This window comes from Antedon bifida, chromosome 10 (genome assembly GCF_963402885.1).
Source record: "Antedon bifida chromosome 10, ecAntBifi1.1, whole genome shotgun sequence".
Lineage (NCBI taxonomy): Eukaryota > Metazoa > Echinodermata > Crinoidea > Comatulida > Antedonidae > Antedon > Antedon bifida.
This window is the reverse complement of record NC_136235.1, coordinates 5,639,737-5,656,787: the sequence shown is the minus strand read 5'-3', so window position 1 is coordinate 5,656,787 and position 17,051 is coordinate 5,639,737. Positions and strand designations below refer to the sequence as shown.

At 32.3% G+C, this 17,051-nt stretch overlaps 1 protein-coding gene across 7 annotated transcripts in view; it reads right to left on the bottom strand.

The window, feature by feature from the left end:
- LOC144854184 (dmX-like protein 1) overlaps nucleotides 1-16,429 on the bottom strand; it is a 64,022-nt gene extending 47,593 nt beyond the window's left edge. For all 7 annotated transcript variants that reach the window (XR_013614529.1, XR_013614528.1, XM_078712082.1 and 4 more), the window contains exons 1-7: nucleotides 16,261-16,429; nucleotides 12,748-12,873; nucleotides 9,150-9,218; nucleotides 7,824-7,905; nucleotides 2,771-2,921; nucleotides 2,316-2,382; nucleotides 995-1,164 (exon numbers count right to left, since the gene is read on the bottom strand). Coding sequence is in view for 5 of the 7 variants with exons in the window: in XM_078712082.1 (XP_078568208.1) it covers nucleotides 995-1,164; nucleotides 2,316-2,382; nucleotides 2,771-2,921; nucleotides 7,824-7,905; nucleotides 9,150-9,218; nucleotides 12,748-12,873; nucleotides 16,261-16,347 (752 nt within the window). In the remaining 2 variants the exon portion in view is untranslated. The remainder of the gene's footprint in view (nucleotides 1-994; nucleotides 1,165-2,315; nucleotides 2,383-2,770; nucleotides 2,922-7,823; nucleotides 7,906-9,149; nucleotides 9,219-12,747; nucleotides 12,874-16,260) is intronic.
- Nucleotides 16,430-17,051: the final 622 nt, after the last annotated feature.

Below are 17,051 nucleotides of genomic sequence, written 5' to 3'. Positions count from 1 at the left end.
AGTTTCAAGTCGTCCTATGAAAAAAATGACATAACAGATTGTGGGCTTGCTCTCTCATTACAAACTGACATGACATGAAACAACACAGTAGGGTGTTGGAATTTCAAAGCTCTCATGCTATGAAAATTGAAAGGAATTGAACCAAAATGATGCCATGACTGGTCAATCACTATGTTTCACAATAAGGAATCTTATTCAGGCACATGCATAAACAAAATTGATAATTAAAGAAGAATATATTTAAATGGAACCCGAATAAAAACCAGGCTTTTCGAGTGTCTTATAGAATAGTAACTTAAGCTTAGTTCCCACTAGCGACGCAACCTACGCAACATAAGCAAATGCCCTTCCAATAATTGTGTTTGCCTCCTACTGTGTGAAATCAAACCTGCTTGTTGGCCATCAACGTTAGCGTGCCGTAGACTTTGACCTGCTTCACCCCGCGTACCTTTGAGTTGAGTACACACTGTACTATATTTTCCAGTGTTCTTTTGCCTTGCGTTGTTGCGTGAAATCAAACTGATTTGATTTCCCGTAGCGACGTTCCCACTTGCGATTATGCAATACAACACTTTGCGTCAATATGTCGCTTTATGTTGCATTCTAGTGGGAACCACGCTTTATGTACAAATGCAATTGTAATGTTTACAATTTACTCCTATTGACACTTCACTATTTATCAATATACTAGTATTTATAGTGGGCTATGTAAAGGTACGACATATAAAATTATGCTACTGCAGTAACTATATGTTTTTACTGCAATAAAGACAAAACAATCATTTATTTCAATGTTTAAGAAGCAGTGACTACAATAAACCATGCATATGATGATTAGCCAAAAAGATGACTAAATAATTGTACAAAAAGATTAAAGTTTGTATTTCTGGTTGTATCATATGTCGTCTGGAAAATAAATGAATTGAATTGAATTGAAAGTTGTAGTTACTGCAGCACCTGCAGTAGAATAAGTTTGATCTTTTATTTAACTTACTTTGGCATGTATTTACTTGTCTTTCTCCATGAGAAACCTGTGATAGCTCTTGGATGGGCAATGTAAACAAATGAATACTTTTCGTCGGAACATTCTATGACTGGATTGGCTACTGTTGAATTTAATGTGGCTTTTCTTGATCTGTGCCAAATCTTGACAAGTCTGTCGGCCTGGAAAAGTACAGTAAAAACAATAACTTAAAGGGGAAATAGTTTTGGTACATTTTCCACTTAACACTCCCGAGATCAAAATTCGCCTTGATGTCTTTCTTTTGGGTCTGAAACTACCCTTTGTCTATCCGTTTTTCCAATGCAGAAGACAAGTATACAAATAATGAATGTAAATAAGGGGAATATTTTCATGAGTTGAAAAATGGACTGGTTTATTTAATGAATAAAAATATTCTATCCATTCCATGAATACAAAACACATTATTAATAATAGATTTATAACACACTATTGGAAATGTCAAATACTAGGACATAGTCCATCAAAACAAGGTGCTACTATACCAATTTTAGTTGTACTTGAGCACAGTGATAATAAATAAAATTTAGTTTAGCACTGTGCGCTAGTATACCCATTTTTATTGTACTTGGGCACAGTGATAATAAATAGGATTTAGTTTAGCAATGTGCGCTACTATACCCATTTTGGTTGCACTTCAGCACAGTGATAATAAATATGATTTCTTTTCACTGTGCGCTTCTAAGTTCTATACCCATTTTTGTTGTACTTGAGCACAGTGATAATAAATAAGATTTAGTTTAGCACTGTGCGCTAGTATACCCATTTTTGTTGTACTTGAGCACAGTGATAATAGGATTTAGTTTAGCAGTGTGCGCTACTATATCCATTTTTGTGGTACTTGCAAACAGTGATAATAAATAGGATTTAGTTTAGCACTGTGCGCTACTATAGCCATTTTGGTTGCACTTGAGCACAGTGATAATAAAATAACAGGATTTAGTTTAACTCTGTGCGCTACTATACCCATTTTGGTTGTACTTCAGCACAGTGATAATAAATAGCAAGGATACACTTAGGTGTGCGTTATATAATATAATGATACAAGTTTGAATAGATTCTCTATTGTACATCATCGGCCATGTACTACTTTACAAGCACATTCATTTTATTTTGATGGCTTTGTTTTAACTATACAGGCCAATTGCCATTAAAATGTATAGCACATCGCTAGGCATTATGCCGTATGCATAGTATTAATACTATTATGTGTACTTATCAGTGAATAAATTACAATATAGATCAATGTTTCACATATCTAAATCATAGAAAATATACTTTACACGTAATTTACCTTTCCAGCAGAAGCAAAATATTGCCCATCTGGAGAAAACTTGAGATGATATACTGGAGTGGAGGTTCTAAAAAAATATACAAAATAGATATATTATTTTTCTTTGAAAATAGAACAATTAAAGGTGTATTGTTCCCCAAAACATAAAATCAAAAGATGAATAAAATCAAAATTTGAATGGGCCATTTTGTAATTTTAATAATAATACTTTCCTAAGAAAAAGAAATAAAAAAAAGTAAAATCATTATCTTTTCAATCATTCTCTTAAATGCTTATGTTATATATGCTATGTTTATTATTTGGGTGGGTCGAACTCTTTTCCCTCCCCACCAAAAAAACCCCACAAATATTAGTTTGTGTAAACATCCTCTTATAAAACGTAATCCTATATACCAACTTTGTCTACAAATGTTTAAAAGCACTACAACTGGAGTAATATCATGTAATATACATACTTGCATTGCCAAATACATTCCCACAATGCACCGTTGCTTTCAGAGCCGCTTGCTGGTGAACCATCTGTGGCCTCACTATCTGGCGTTTTTTCTATTACCATGGCGCATGCCCACAATTGAATAGAATCACTTCCAGTCAACAATTTAGAACCTACAGTACAGTACAATAGGGAAAAAACAAATCATGTAAAAATCTACCGTATTTATTTAATAAAAGCCATTGTTCATAAGGGTTTTTAGGGGGGATGTTTATCCGAAGGAGGTGTTTATTTTTTTGGATGTAATATGGTAACATGTATAATAAAAAAAATACCCCCTAGACATGAAAATACAACACTTGAATTAATATCGAGATAAAGTGATAAAATACAGTAAGAATTGTATCAAAATGCTTGATAAAATTCTACTACAGATAGAAATAACGGCCCTGGTATGTTTATTCAGAAATCCAAAAAAAGGAAGGCGTTTAATCAAAAGGATGTTTTATGGAGTTCGTTTATTCAAAGCGAGGCATTTATTCGAATAAATACGGTATAGATGTATACACAGTAAAGATATATGAAAAAAAATGTGCAACATAATATGAATTCTACTATGCCATCTATGCAATCAAAAGAGAAGGCATATTACTACAGTTCCAACGGTCTTAAAAGTGGACACTCTTATTATGAACATTAGCAGGTAAATAAAAATTTATACTTTTCGAGGTATATCTCGCTCTTCGAGGAGAAAGGGCTATTGTCGGTTTAGCCAGGTAAGCTAGGCACGATAAACTAATGTTTTACTATCGAAAAAATAACATAGCATGTCATAAAATAATTTATCCATCCTGTAATTGGCAAGTTACTTGCTGTAGGATGCATGTAAAATATTAAACAAATTAACTTAACAAAAATTAAATTAAATTACTGTACAAACCACTAGATAGAATATTGAAATGATGGAAAGTGCAAAGTTATTAAAGACATTATTATACATTATTGTATTTTTTAATGCAGTATACCTATTAAGCAGAGGAATTCACTCTTTACATATAACTGGGATCTTTGATCTTTTAATTCACAATAGCATCAAAGCCCTTGAAGCAATGACAGTATGTATGCTGTCAGCCTTCACATCTTATTAATTATATAGGGGTCGCGTACTGTACATTATACTTGGATTATCCTGATTTGCGAAAAACTAAAAGTCGTAAAGTGAAAATATTTTCACTGAACTCTCTGTAAATGCAGGCTGAGTTAGCGAAAATGAAACATGCTAAACTGGCATCAGAGAACCTGACAATCTCAGTACATTATACTCGGACTATTCTGATTTGCGAAAAACATAAAGTCGTAAAGTGAAAATATTTTCACTTCAGAATTATCTGTAAACGCAGGCTGTGTTAGCAACATTTATAGGAATATGAAACATATTGCTGGCCTAAGAGAATCTGAAAATCTTCACAAAAACTAAACAACACTGGATAAGAATGTTTGCACAAAAGTACCATGATTTGCATTGAATTGTCAATGATGTCATTCCGATATATCTGAAAGGTCACTACATGTAGTCACAAAGGTACAATGTCTACCCTGCACATTTGCATGGTTACCCTGACCTCTAAGGCCACTGCTAAATTCAAATGGACATGTGTGAACCAGTCATGTCCAGTGGGTCAGTATTAAAATCGTTATTACATTATAGTAGGTCTTATTACAATATACCAGAATATTATTATTACAATACAAAAATCATTATTCCAAAGTATATTCCATAATAAAGTTAAAATCAACAGATGAGACTCTGTTTCAGAATTATTTATTACATAAAATTCATATTAAAGTGGATTGTTATGGTCTAGCAAGAGGTTGACGAACTAAGACACATTACGTATGCATCTAGTAGTATGCAAATACAACTGATGCTATATTAGCATGCAGTACAAAACCAATTTAAGCTTATTGTCTGCAAATCTGATGAGATCTATTTTGATAATGCTTAGCATTACTTTATTCGTTCAATTCAAGGATCTATAGCTGTCTACACTATCAAACTTTGAATTTCCCTTATTTATATGGACATGACGACGTCATATCACTACTATAATGTGGGAATATCACTACCATATTTGGGCACATCACTACCATATTTGGGCACATCACACACAGTGTTTTATTTATATTCATAGGCATTATACGAAAATTTGGTTTACTACAATGATAATGTTCTAACTTGACAAAATCCGTTTCCTAGGGTTGAAATTTCATATTTTCTAAATCCAAAGAAATATAAGGATTTATAAATAAAAAAATGTTTTTGTTTTACTGAACTAGATACATTTTCTATGCAGTAAAAAATGATATTGTTCATCTACATTTGTCTCAGACTCACTGTGTATAGTTTATTTGTTTGCAGATAAATGTCAATGCATTAATATTTAATGAATTTCCTCCTAGCAATATATCCATAGCACAAAGTATATATTTTTCAAATGATTTTGTTTTCTATAATATCTAAAATGCATTTTGTAATCATTATTTTGAATTTAAATGGATTGAATAATGGAAGATCACAAACAATCCATAACCTACTTTAGTATTAAAAAGGATGATGCATGATGATAATAAATTTATCTGCAATAGTTTTAAGCTCAACTCATTCTTAGTCATCTTTCGCTAATTACCCGATCGTTTTAGTTGGTAGATAGTGTCATCAATAACTCATCATAATTGTGCAGATCACCAAGCTACCAGTGTGAAACTCTCTTAAATACAGGGCACCTTTGGACTGATCTACTGTGTAATGCATGGTTTTCCAGAAATTCACTGGTGTAAATTCAACGCAAATGAGATGACCAACCACATTGCATCATGACCGCTGACTTTTTGTAGACTACAATTAATCTTTATTTACTTTAGCAGTCCCTGATCAATTTATCCCTGTATATTTTATATTATGGTTTGTTGGTCAAATAAAATGAATTGGTAAAATTACTTGCATTACACTTACGTCATTGTATTGTGTCCTAGTGGGAACCAGGTATGCTACAATATACAGATATTGCCTGCTTAGAGGTGAAATATAAGATTTGACATCCCCGAGGGAATGATATTATGTTCGAGGGAATATATATATCCCGAAGCGGCAGCTGAGGGATATATAATTCCCCGAGAACATAATACCATCCCGAGGGGATGTTAAATCTTATATTTTACCGATATAAAAGGCGATATCTGTTATATTATATAGCCAAGAACAAGTCTGCTGGGTTGGGTGAAGCTAGGCTAGGCCTCCTATTCTATAGTATTTGTATTGTATGTAAACAAGCCTCCTGCCTAGACACCTTACCTTGCGAAGAATAATATACAGATAATTACTAATTAATGATTCCTTGGCAATAAAATATTCACTTAGGCCTAGGTCGTTTAAATTAACAGAAGAATTTCCATCAATAAGCCTATTAATAATAATATTATAATCAGGTAGGCCGAATAAACAATTCATCGTCTTCTCTTCGAGGAGCTAGCCGAATCACCGGATGTTCAGCGCGTACTAGTTACTAGGTTACTACCGTGAGTATTGACCAATCACAAACGGTGTTTCATCACATTTAGGGAGGACTAATAACAAATGAGGGCGCTATGTATGCATAGTTTAAATAGTTTAGATGAATAATTTCTTCAAGCAAGCTGCGTGGCGCAACGGTGGAAGCGTTGTCTTGCGATGGAGTGACAATTCCACCCGAGTTCAAATCCAGTAGATGACTTTTGTTTATTTATCGGCAAACGCGAGTGTTGCCACACGAAAATTACACAGTCAATATCATCGAACTCGAGAATGTATATGTTTAATGACAGGGGACACGATAATTACGCGAAAATTAATCGGTCAATATCATCGTTCTCGAGGATATATACGATTTACGATCCTCGCAGCGGTAGTCATGTGACGCAGTTTCAACCAATCACGTTCACGTATTTACATAGGCTATGTAATATTAGAATTTATGGTCTTTTGGACCACAAAAAAAGTCTAGTTTTTGGTATTCAGTGAATACAGTATTAGGAAAAGCCAAATAATAAATGTTGAGTTGAAAGATTTAGGACTATTCTAACAAGACAGAGTTGGGTTAAAAAGAACAGAATAGACTCTGAACAAATAAAAAGATAAAATGGTTAGACATTATACTGTATCATATTTAAGTTTCTTGATAGGAAGATAATTTTCTTTTATTAACATTATTTATTGATTTATCATCAATGTATTCATGAACTAAACATTTATCCATTATTTATTTACAAATTTATGGATTTACTTTTCATTCAATTTGTGGTTGTCACCTATGTTTAAAAAAATTCACATCTTTTTAAACATTTACCCATAAATTGACAATTTGCAAGTTAAAATATTGTATGATTATTACACCTTAAAGTAGTTACTATTTGATAGTGAATATTCAATAGGATTACAGTTTTTGTTTTATTAGTTAAAAAATAAACGTTATTTATCTTAGTTACAAAATGGAAAATAATTAGAAAATCATTTTTTTGTTTGTTGCTATTGTTTTGGGATGGTACTGTATATGGATGGAGTCATTAATTTATACAAAAGATTAATCTGTGGGCACCAATATAATAAGCTCAGTATAAATTGTTCGGTTCATTGTCATTGGTCGATTAAAATTAGATGGCATGATAAAATTTACCAAGAAATTGCTATAACATCGGTGAGAACATCACAAAATAGACAGCTATGGAGTCAACTTGGAGAGCTACAGTGGGTATAAAATGGCTAGCAATGATGTGATGTACCTAAATGATGGCACAATGAACATTGCTATGCAATGGATATAACATGTATGAAAACAACACAAAATAGACAGCTATAGAGTCAACTTGGAAAGGTGTTCACCTTGCAGTATGGGTTGAAAATGGCTAGCAATGATTTGGTCTATTTAAAATTCGCCCATCATCTACCATGTTGAAACTTCGCTAATAACCAAATGAACATGGTTCGTTTTGTTTAAAATATGAAATAGACATATTAATTAAAATGTGCAAATATACTGTACCATCTTGGTTCCATGATAGATTGCTTGCCAGTGAATCCAATTTAAAACAACCATATTGTTTCCATTCATAGGCAAGAATTTTCTGTAGATAAATAAAATATGTAATATTATTAGCTTAGATTATTGAATATCGGTAGAACTCTCAGTTTATTACTGTTTTTTTGTCGCATGTTTATGGTAAAATATGATATTAGCTCAAGGTTAACCAACAACCATTTTTTAAGCATTCTTAATTTTTTTGGAATTCAATCAAAAATTGGTCCTGTTTCTGCTACCAAGAAAATGTAGTAAATTACATACTGTTATTTAACACATGCCAGAGCAAACCAGATATTATTTAAGTTATTCACTTGAGGCTTTATAGACAACTAAAAATGAATTTAATGATTTAAAAACTAATTTAGTGATGATACAAAATAATAATGCCCTCCCTTCCATTTTTTTTAAACTGTTACTTTTTAAGAGTGCACCATTTTTATCAGTTATTTCACATTTGTCTTGTTTCTGCTTCCAAGAAAATAATAGTACATCACATACTGTAACACAGGCAGGGGCAAACCAGTTATTATTTAATTTATTCACTTGAGGCTTATAGACAATTAAAACTGAATTTAATGATTTAAAAACTAATTTAGTGATGATACAGAATAATAATGCTATTTCAGTGGGCGTTTGGTATATAATTATAAGTATTGCATTGACCTTTGCAGCGCTAATCAGTTAAACATAATAATGAAGTACCAAACTTGCAATAAATTGTAAAAATCTAATTAACTAACACTAAGATCCATAGACGACCTTAATTGTATGTCATATAGGTATTCACAGTGCAAACAAAATTGCGTCCACAACACGATAAAGTAAATTGATATAAGCATGTATTACAATAGTGAGCAGGATATTACATATCATTATTAATCGATGTATTGGTAACGGCACAAAAATGTATTAAAATCTTTGAGTTATTTGTATGTTCATATTATTTTACAATATTAATATAATTGGTCAAATCACTTAAGGTGGACTTATGTCTTTGCATTGTGTCCACGTTGGAGTCTATGGAGTCCACATGTGCCACTACAGTATACTAAGAATGAGGTTTTGCACAGTCTACACTAAAAATTGTTTGACAATAAAACTGTGATGTGCCCAAATATGGTGGTAGTGATATGCCCAAATATGGTAGTGATATGACATATCACATGTTTTTGTCACATAAAGTTTGATAATGTAAGTGTAGACAGAGCTTAAAGGAAGTTGATGACATGATCATTATTATTCTCAGCACATGTTTCTGACAGCAATTAGCAATGTGAATATACTTACTGATGTTCCTTTATTTTCAGTTGGTACAGGTTCAAAGAGATACACTTGATTTGCATATGATGCTGCAATCTGTAATGAACAAAGATCCATCAATTTCAAAAACATAAAAATAGACAGTGTTTCATCATCTTGCACGGTAATAATAATAGTCTGAAAGAAATAGTTATACTGTAGTAATGAAAAAAAGACAGCATAATAATGATTCTTTTTTAGATGTCAGTAATCTTACTAAATTATCGTCACTCAATTCATTCAATATAACTCCTTAGACCTGTTTACACAGACGATCGGTAATGGTAATAAAAATATAGAATCTGTTAATTCCTTATGACCATTTACACAGAACGCGGAGCAGGTGGGCGATACAAATTCTTACGTGGGACAAGCTGGCCGGTTTTCCGCTTACCGTTACTGTTCGTCTGTGTAAATTGGCCGAAAGGGGTACGGACGTAACTGTAGTTAATGTATGATCGATAATCTTATATCTGATCTTAGATGTAGTTACTGGGGTACTACTGTAGTAGGTACTGTACAGTTAGTAGATTAGGAAGTTGTCTGAAGTTTACTAACTGGGAAGGGAGGTAGAGTTTTTGGTCCAGTTATAGTTGTGTAGTCAGGGGAGGACCCAGGGTTTTTAATGCGGGTGCGCTAACATTTTAATAATAATAATAATAAATAAATAAAGTTAGTTCATAATTTCATGTAGCTTTCAAAGAGGGAGAGGACATTCCACTTAGAGCTCCCATAGATATTCTCCTGGTAGTTGTCCTTAAGTGTCCTTTTGAAAATCATTTTTTCTATGACCTTTCCTTCTAGACCTGCGAATGTACGGTATTGGCAATTTGCATACCAGAAGCTCAACATATGACTATTTATGTCAAACAAACACTGCCATTATTCAAATTGCATCCATTTAAATTAGTTTCTGTTAATGGCATATTTTTATTGACAATTGCATCTTTATTGATTTGATTGTGGGATTGCTTTGGAAATTATTAACATATTGAATTAACAAAAATGAAAATAAGCAGACAAACAACTTTAAGGAGGTTATAGAGTGCTTGAAGATGTGTATGGAAAGGAAAGAAGAATTAATTATAAAATATCATTTAATATTGTTGTAAAATACTGTAGATTATTGGGTTAATAACTAGTTTGTAGATTTGTAACCATTTTCCAACAAAATGAAACAATGTTTTACAGTATAAAGCCTCGATCACACTGGACTTAATATGGACTTAATTAACCAAGTCGCTGGCTAAAGTGACCAAGCCCAACGAACGATGATAATTTCCGATGACATTGGATAAATATACCGTTAGTTCAGTGCGAACCAGGCTTTATAAATCAAATACAAAATTCATTGAACGTCTGCTAGTAAAAAGATACTGTATGTTCTAATTAGCATTAATAAAATTATCTAAAAAGCTTAGTTCATCCTAGGATCATGTGACCATTGCTTTATAATTATTGATTATCCATAATAAATGATCAATACAATTAATCACATGTTGTTGTATGGCATGGCATACAGTTTACCTACGTAATCCCACTGTATGGTTGCAATGCCAGAACATAGCTATCTAGTTTTTATGCTGAACTAAGCAGCTAATTTCATGCATCCACCTTGTAAGTGGATGAGGATCAATATTAATGTGATTGTTCATTGAACTATCTTTGAAGAAGGCTTTTACAGTAGATAAGGTGTTTGCAAATAATAGATGATTGACTAGGATATTTGAGATGCTAGTAAAAGAGATGGGAGGTATATTCAATTCAATAGACAATTATTTACAGTTAGTACGTACTGTATTCTTATAATGTTGTAAGCCCATGATTGTAACGCAGTGTTAAGCGTTGGGCTTCTGATCACAGGATCAGGAGTTAGAGACCAATGTCCATCACATTACTTGTGTCCTTAGGAAAGGCACTTTGCCTTGTAGGTTCAAACACAACTGTAGTAGTAGTAATGTATGTTCCATACAGACATACTTTGATCCAATAACCTGGGGTAATAATGTAAGGTTTTGAGCAATGGTGCTTTAAGATTGACATATTATTAATAATATTATTATATTACTGTAGTCAAATGTTAAAAAAAAAAGATAAATGTATTTATTCTGGTCCTCAAGCTTAACTGGAAACTGAGGAAATTTGGATTAGGCCCTCCACAGACCCATTGCAGCCAGCAGTGCAGTGCCTACCAGATCAGCACACCGGGAGATGATACCCCAACTCTTTTTGAATAGTGTACCAAGTTCTTTAACATGCACTATTAAGTACACAGAACCAACAGCTTTATATCCCATCCGAAAGACAAGGCAATGAGAGTAAAGCGTCTTGCCTAAGGATGCAATTAGTATGGTACAGATAGGCTCGAACACATGCCTATCACATGCTAGTCTGATATTATCATTACACCATTAATCTCTGGTATATACAGCCTCACCGCTATTCCTAGACGGTCTAAATCCTATTAAACATTGTTTAACTTTGGTGATCTGACGAGAACTGGTGTTTTAACGCAGTATGGCCATATAGAAGAACAGAAACACTGCATGAGATTAAGTTACAGTAAAGTACACAATGAGCAAACATAGGAGACGGGTCAATTTTTAGGTTTACTATTTGAAAAACGTGATTTTGTTCATATCGCCATAGTTACAATAAACATTATTCTATCTAAAATTAGTATACTGTACATTCTATTTGACTTAATTAATGTGGAACTTTGGTTGAAAGGCTATAGAAATCTAGGCCTACTGTATATCATATCATACTCTGAATATTTAATATTATAATCAACTTGAATATTATAAAGTAGATCGTGTGCAATTTAAAAGTATATATTCCATTTGATACCCATTTTTGTAGATCATATTTCACTAGTAAAATTGCTGAGATCTTAGCTAAATAGCATTGAAGCATAGGGTATCAGCTACAATGTGAAATCAATACCTGGCTATGTATCTGTGATAAAAGTGAACATTATTTTGAAATAGTGTTCTATAGAAAAGAGAAACCATTTGTTTTAATATTGCACAATGATTATCAGATAAAAACATGAAAAACCACTAGATTTATTTTTATATTTTTATGTATTTGTATTGTAATGTAGGTGTTATTGTAATAGTAGGTTAAATATTGTACATTTTTATTATTCTGTATTATTAGATAGTAGTTTAACTGAATGCACCTTTATTTATAAGTGTGTCGCTGATATAAAGTGTATGTTCAATAAACTATTACTATTTAGCAACAAAATTAATATTACTTGCTTATATTATAATGACTAAAGTTAAAGATCATTATGCACATTGAATCAACAATACATCTTATACTTTAAGTATGTCGCTGATATAAAGTGTATGTTCAATAAACTATTATTATTTAGCAACAAAATTAATATTACTTGCTTATATTATAATGACTAAAGTTAAAGATCATTATGAATCAACAATACATCTTATACTTTAATTATTATTGTTAGCAGTTACCATTAAACTCCTCTTGTTTATTATCAAACGCACTAAACAAACATTTGAGCAAGATAATTGTATGATGAATGAATGCATAATAATATTTTAATGACACTAACCTTGCCATTCTCTGCAGAAGAATCAATACAGCCAACTTGGATATTTCCATGGTTTGTTCCTGGGATGACCTGTACATGTGCGTGGTTACTGTCTAAAATCACGATGTCACAGCCTGATGCATACGCCTGTAATAAAAACATACCAAAATACACAAATAATAATAATAATTTATTAGGGAATGACACCTTTGCATCGGTGGCACACACAGAAGTGGTGCATCCAATTTAACATAATACATCAAAACAATACATTATATGACGGATACAGGTTCCTAAACTATTTGCAAAAATATAAAAGAAAAATCATTATCAACATGGTAATACAGGTACTGTATTAAATTGTCCTACAGTATCATAGGTTTGAGTTGATAATTTAAAAAGGTATATAAAAATAAACATAAAATATAGTAAAGAGTTTACATTACACAAAATTAATTAATTTTTCAGTAGTTTTGACACAAACCTTCCATAGTAAATAGAACATTTTTACGCATCATAGCATCTTTTTTTTATGTTTCCGAGAGTTGCTTGGCGTCATGAACACGAAAGACCACCACAAAATCATAATTTTGCATATTTTGTGTGAATTTTCATTGTATTCATCTCTATTTCGGTACAAATCAATTTTGTAAGTAGTAGTAGAAACAAATTTCATTTATAGTATTGATATTTGAATCATGGAACTATAGTTATTTGTCAAGAAAAAGGTAAAAAATTGCAATCAACCACAAATAGTTGCTGGTACTTTATATTGCATGTAAAATAAAGATTGTATGCCAGTAAATAATTGTTAAAGTAATGTTAATTTTTTCATTATCTAACATTGTTTATTTCATATTTATTGTTTTAATAATTGTGTTTTTTTTTCCTTCAAAAAACTACGAAAACCACTTTAGAAGAAAACTTTTCTTTTAGGGATTTTTAATAGAAAAAATCCCTTAGTGTACCATGCATGTTTGATTATTATAATTTTTTTATTTTTTATAATTTTTTTTCTTTTTTCTTCTTTTTTTTAAAATCATGTTGTAGTTTAATATCTATTATTCTATAGTATCTTTAGTACCATTCATTAGTACTTACTGAATGAAAATGTTGTTATATAAATATTGTGAATGCATTGAATATAATAATTAATAATTAGCAACAATTTGTAATACAGTGATGTGCAACGATTTATTCACATTATTGATTGATTCTGTACAAACTGTATTACTAAAGGCAGCTTGGTCTGATTGAAGCATAGTAGCTTTGGTTACCATAGCACATTAACTCATTTAGCTAACAATAACATTGTAAAATATTAAAGCATGTCATGTACAGTAAATCATATGGAGCAACTGTTTTATATTATAGTGTCACTGTCAGTTGCATTTAGTACTTCGGGGTGTACCTGCAGTATGTGGGGGCGTAGTTTGCGGATTAATCCATTATTTTTAGGAAATTTTCAAGGAATTTTCATTTATTTAGTTTTCATAGTGGTACATTGAGGTTTACCCATGTGGTGGCGTACAGTAGTTTGCGGATTAATCCATTATTTTTAGAAAATTTTCAAGGAACTTTTCATTTATGGTGTCAGTTGAAGATTTAGTATTCAATAGTGGTACGTTGAGGTGTACCCATGTGGGGGCATAGTTTGCGGATTAATCCACTATTAATTGTAGGGCATTATTTTCAAGAAACTTTTTATGTATGGTGTCAGTTGAGGTGTACCCATGTGAGGGTGTAGTTTGCGGATTAATCCATTATTTGTATAGAAAATTTTCAAGAAACTTTTCATTTATGGTGTCAATTTAGTAAATTCAATAGTGGTATGTTGAGGTGTACCAATGTGGAGGCGTAGTTTGCGAATTAATCCATTATTTGTATAGGGCATTTTCAAGGGACTTTTCATATCATTGGTTTATCCAGACCAGTCAGATAGTAAAGATACACTCAAGTATTAGAATACTTTTTAATGACAATACAGGCATTAATGAATCTATTTTAAGCAAACTTTTATTTTCTACTGTAATCTTTATTTAGATGCATGACTGAATAAATACAGAGTATAGTCTACTGTAAATGGTGATTAAATTGGTCTTAAATGGTTCCCATTATAAATATCCAAGTAATACAGATTGCTAAACAGTATAAAGGATTAAAAGATAAAGTGTGTCTGGATAATCAACTTTCATTACCAGCAAGGACAATATAGACTTGCATAGTGAACAACTGTATAATTTGAGAAAATTTATAGCAAATCATAATTTTTTAAGCAAAGATGTTAACCCAGTTTTGATTGGTCGGTTAAAATGCTTAATATTTTTTCTCCATTCATATATACAAAGTAAATACCGATTCGATAGACGAGCTTAATGGCTCAGTGATGAGACAATGGCCCCTGGGGTTGTGGGATTGATTCCCTGTTGACAATTTTGGTTGAGAGAGATTATTTTAGAGGGTTAGGTTTAGTTATATTTAGGAAAGAGGTCGGCTATCTTTAACGTTCAGGCCTCGAATTTGGGGATTTTAGGGGCACGGCCAGTTGGCCTCCGGTTTTTAGTTAATTTGAGGGGCAGCAAGGCCGTTATTTTTAAAAAAATAGGCCAAGTCTAGACCTAGTATAGAATAGTAGCCTACTTATAATAGTGTAGAATTTTGGAAAAGTAAAATGCAATTTATAACTGAAACGCGATTTCTTGGAGTGATTCCACTGCTCCCATATATGGCAGTTGTGGAAACGCATGATACTGGATGAGAGCGAAATACACGTGATATGGGCCATATATAGGCTATGTGTTCATGCTCGAGCAGGAATCAACGGTATTTCTATTTTGTAAACAACGTTGCGAAAACGGCCGGCAAACGTACTCCCATTAGCCAATATTTTTAATAACGCACTATTTCGTGATAACGTAGGCCTACCAAAAAAACTGGCCGCGGTAAAATTCGAGGCCTGAACATTAGTGTGATGTCATGACCAATCACAAGGAATGCAGTTGACATCTTTTCTCCAACGGCAAGTTAATTTTTGCATAATATGTGGACACAAATGAACAATGTCCGTAAATGGGCCGGAATTTCAGTAGTAAATTATGGACATTTCACAGTACTTGAGAAGCCTAGATCTGTTTTATTGGGATACGCAGAAAACTAATCTAGGCTGGTGAAGTCTGCTATTCCATGACTTTGCCATTTATGTTGGTTTTTGGTTGTTGTTGAAACTAGAGTATCCATGCACGTACTTACCATCCATTATTTTTACATTGAGGGCGCTGCATATAAATATTAAACAAGATTATAATTATAATAACCAGACTAAATGCAGACTTTTCACTATAATTTTCCGATAGTGGTATATTCAGTGTATACATTATAACAACAGTTTATGAAATCTCTTGTGTGTTGCATATAAAAACACAACAATTGCAAACCAAAATCAGCTGCCGATGGGAGCTGCCCACTTTCACACCAACAACACCACCACAAACAGTTCAGTTGGGATGAATCAAAATAAGCACCATCAATACCTACCGTAAATGGCACTCCATCAACGTATCCCACGGCAAAACAGTTTTCACCAGGATTGACAGCACCAGTTAAAACTTGGTGTCTATTCATGTTGACGGTTTTAAGCTCTAAACTAGCAAAAATTGCTATTTTAAGAACCGGTATTTTCTTCTCGCAACATTTTGACAACCATCTTGTGACACCATGGTCATTCAATAAAACGAAAGTTTACCAGGAGAGGGCGCTATACTAAATATTTATAGTGTCAGAATAAAGTTTACTAAATAAAATTCTTTGACAAGTCAAGTGAAAAGAAAAATCATCCATACGCAAAACAGCGATAAATACGGGAATAAGATACTTTTTTTTTATTGTAACAAATTGATAATACTGAAGAACCTTAATAACATTATGTGTCAGCAATGCATTATATTTCTCAATTATTTTTCCACACTAAACTTCAACGAATAAATGCAATGTATTTATTAATATGATATCCACACTCACTTACTCAGTTTGGTTGAGCTAAGATACTTAAAATTATCATTAGACATGCATTTTTAATTTTGGTTGCGATCTAATGAAGTGATATTAGGATCTAAATTAGTTATTTTATTTTTATAATGAACGTAGGCTACGTCTGTGTCTTTTATTTTATATGCAACAAATTACGTAAAACAATTTATTAATAAACCTTATTTTACAAACAACATTTTGATAATTAAGCCCGGATAAAGCAAGCCCATGGGCGTGCAATTTTATACTCATCGCCAATTATTTTCAATATTGCATCATAATATTCCAAATCCATGTTG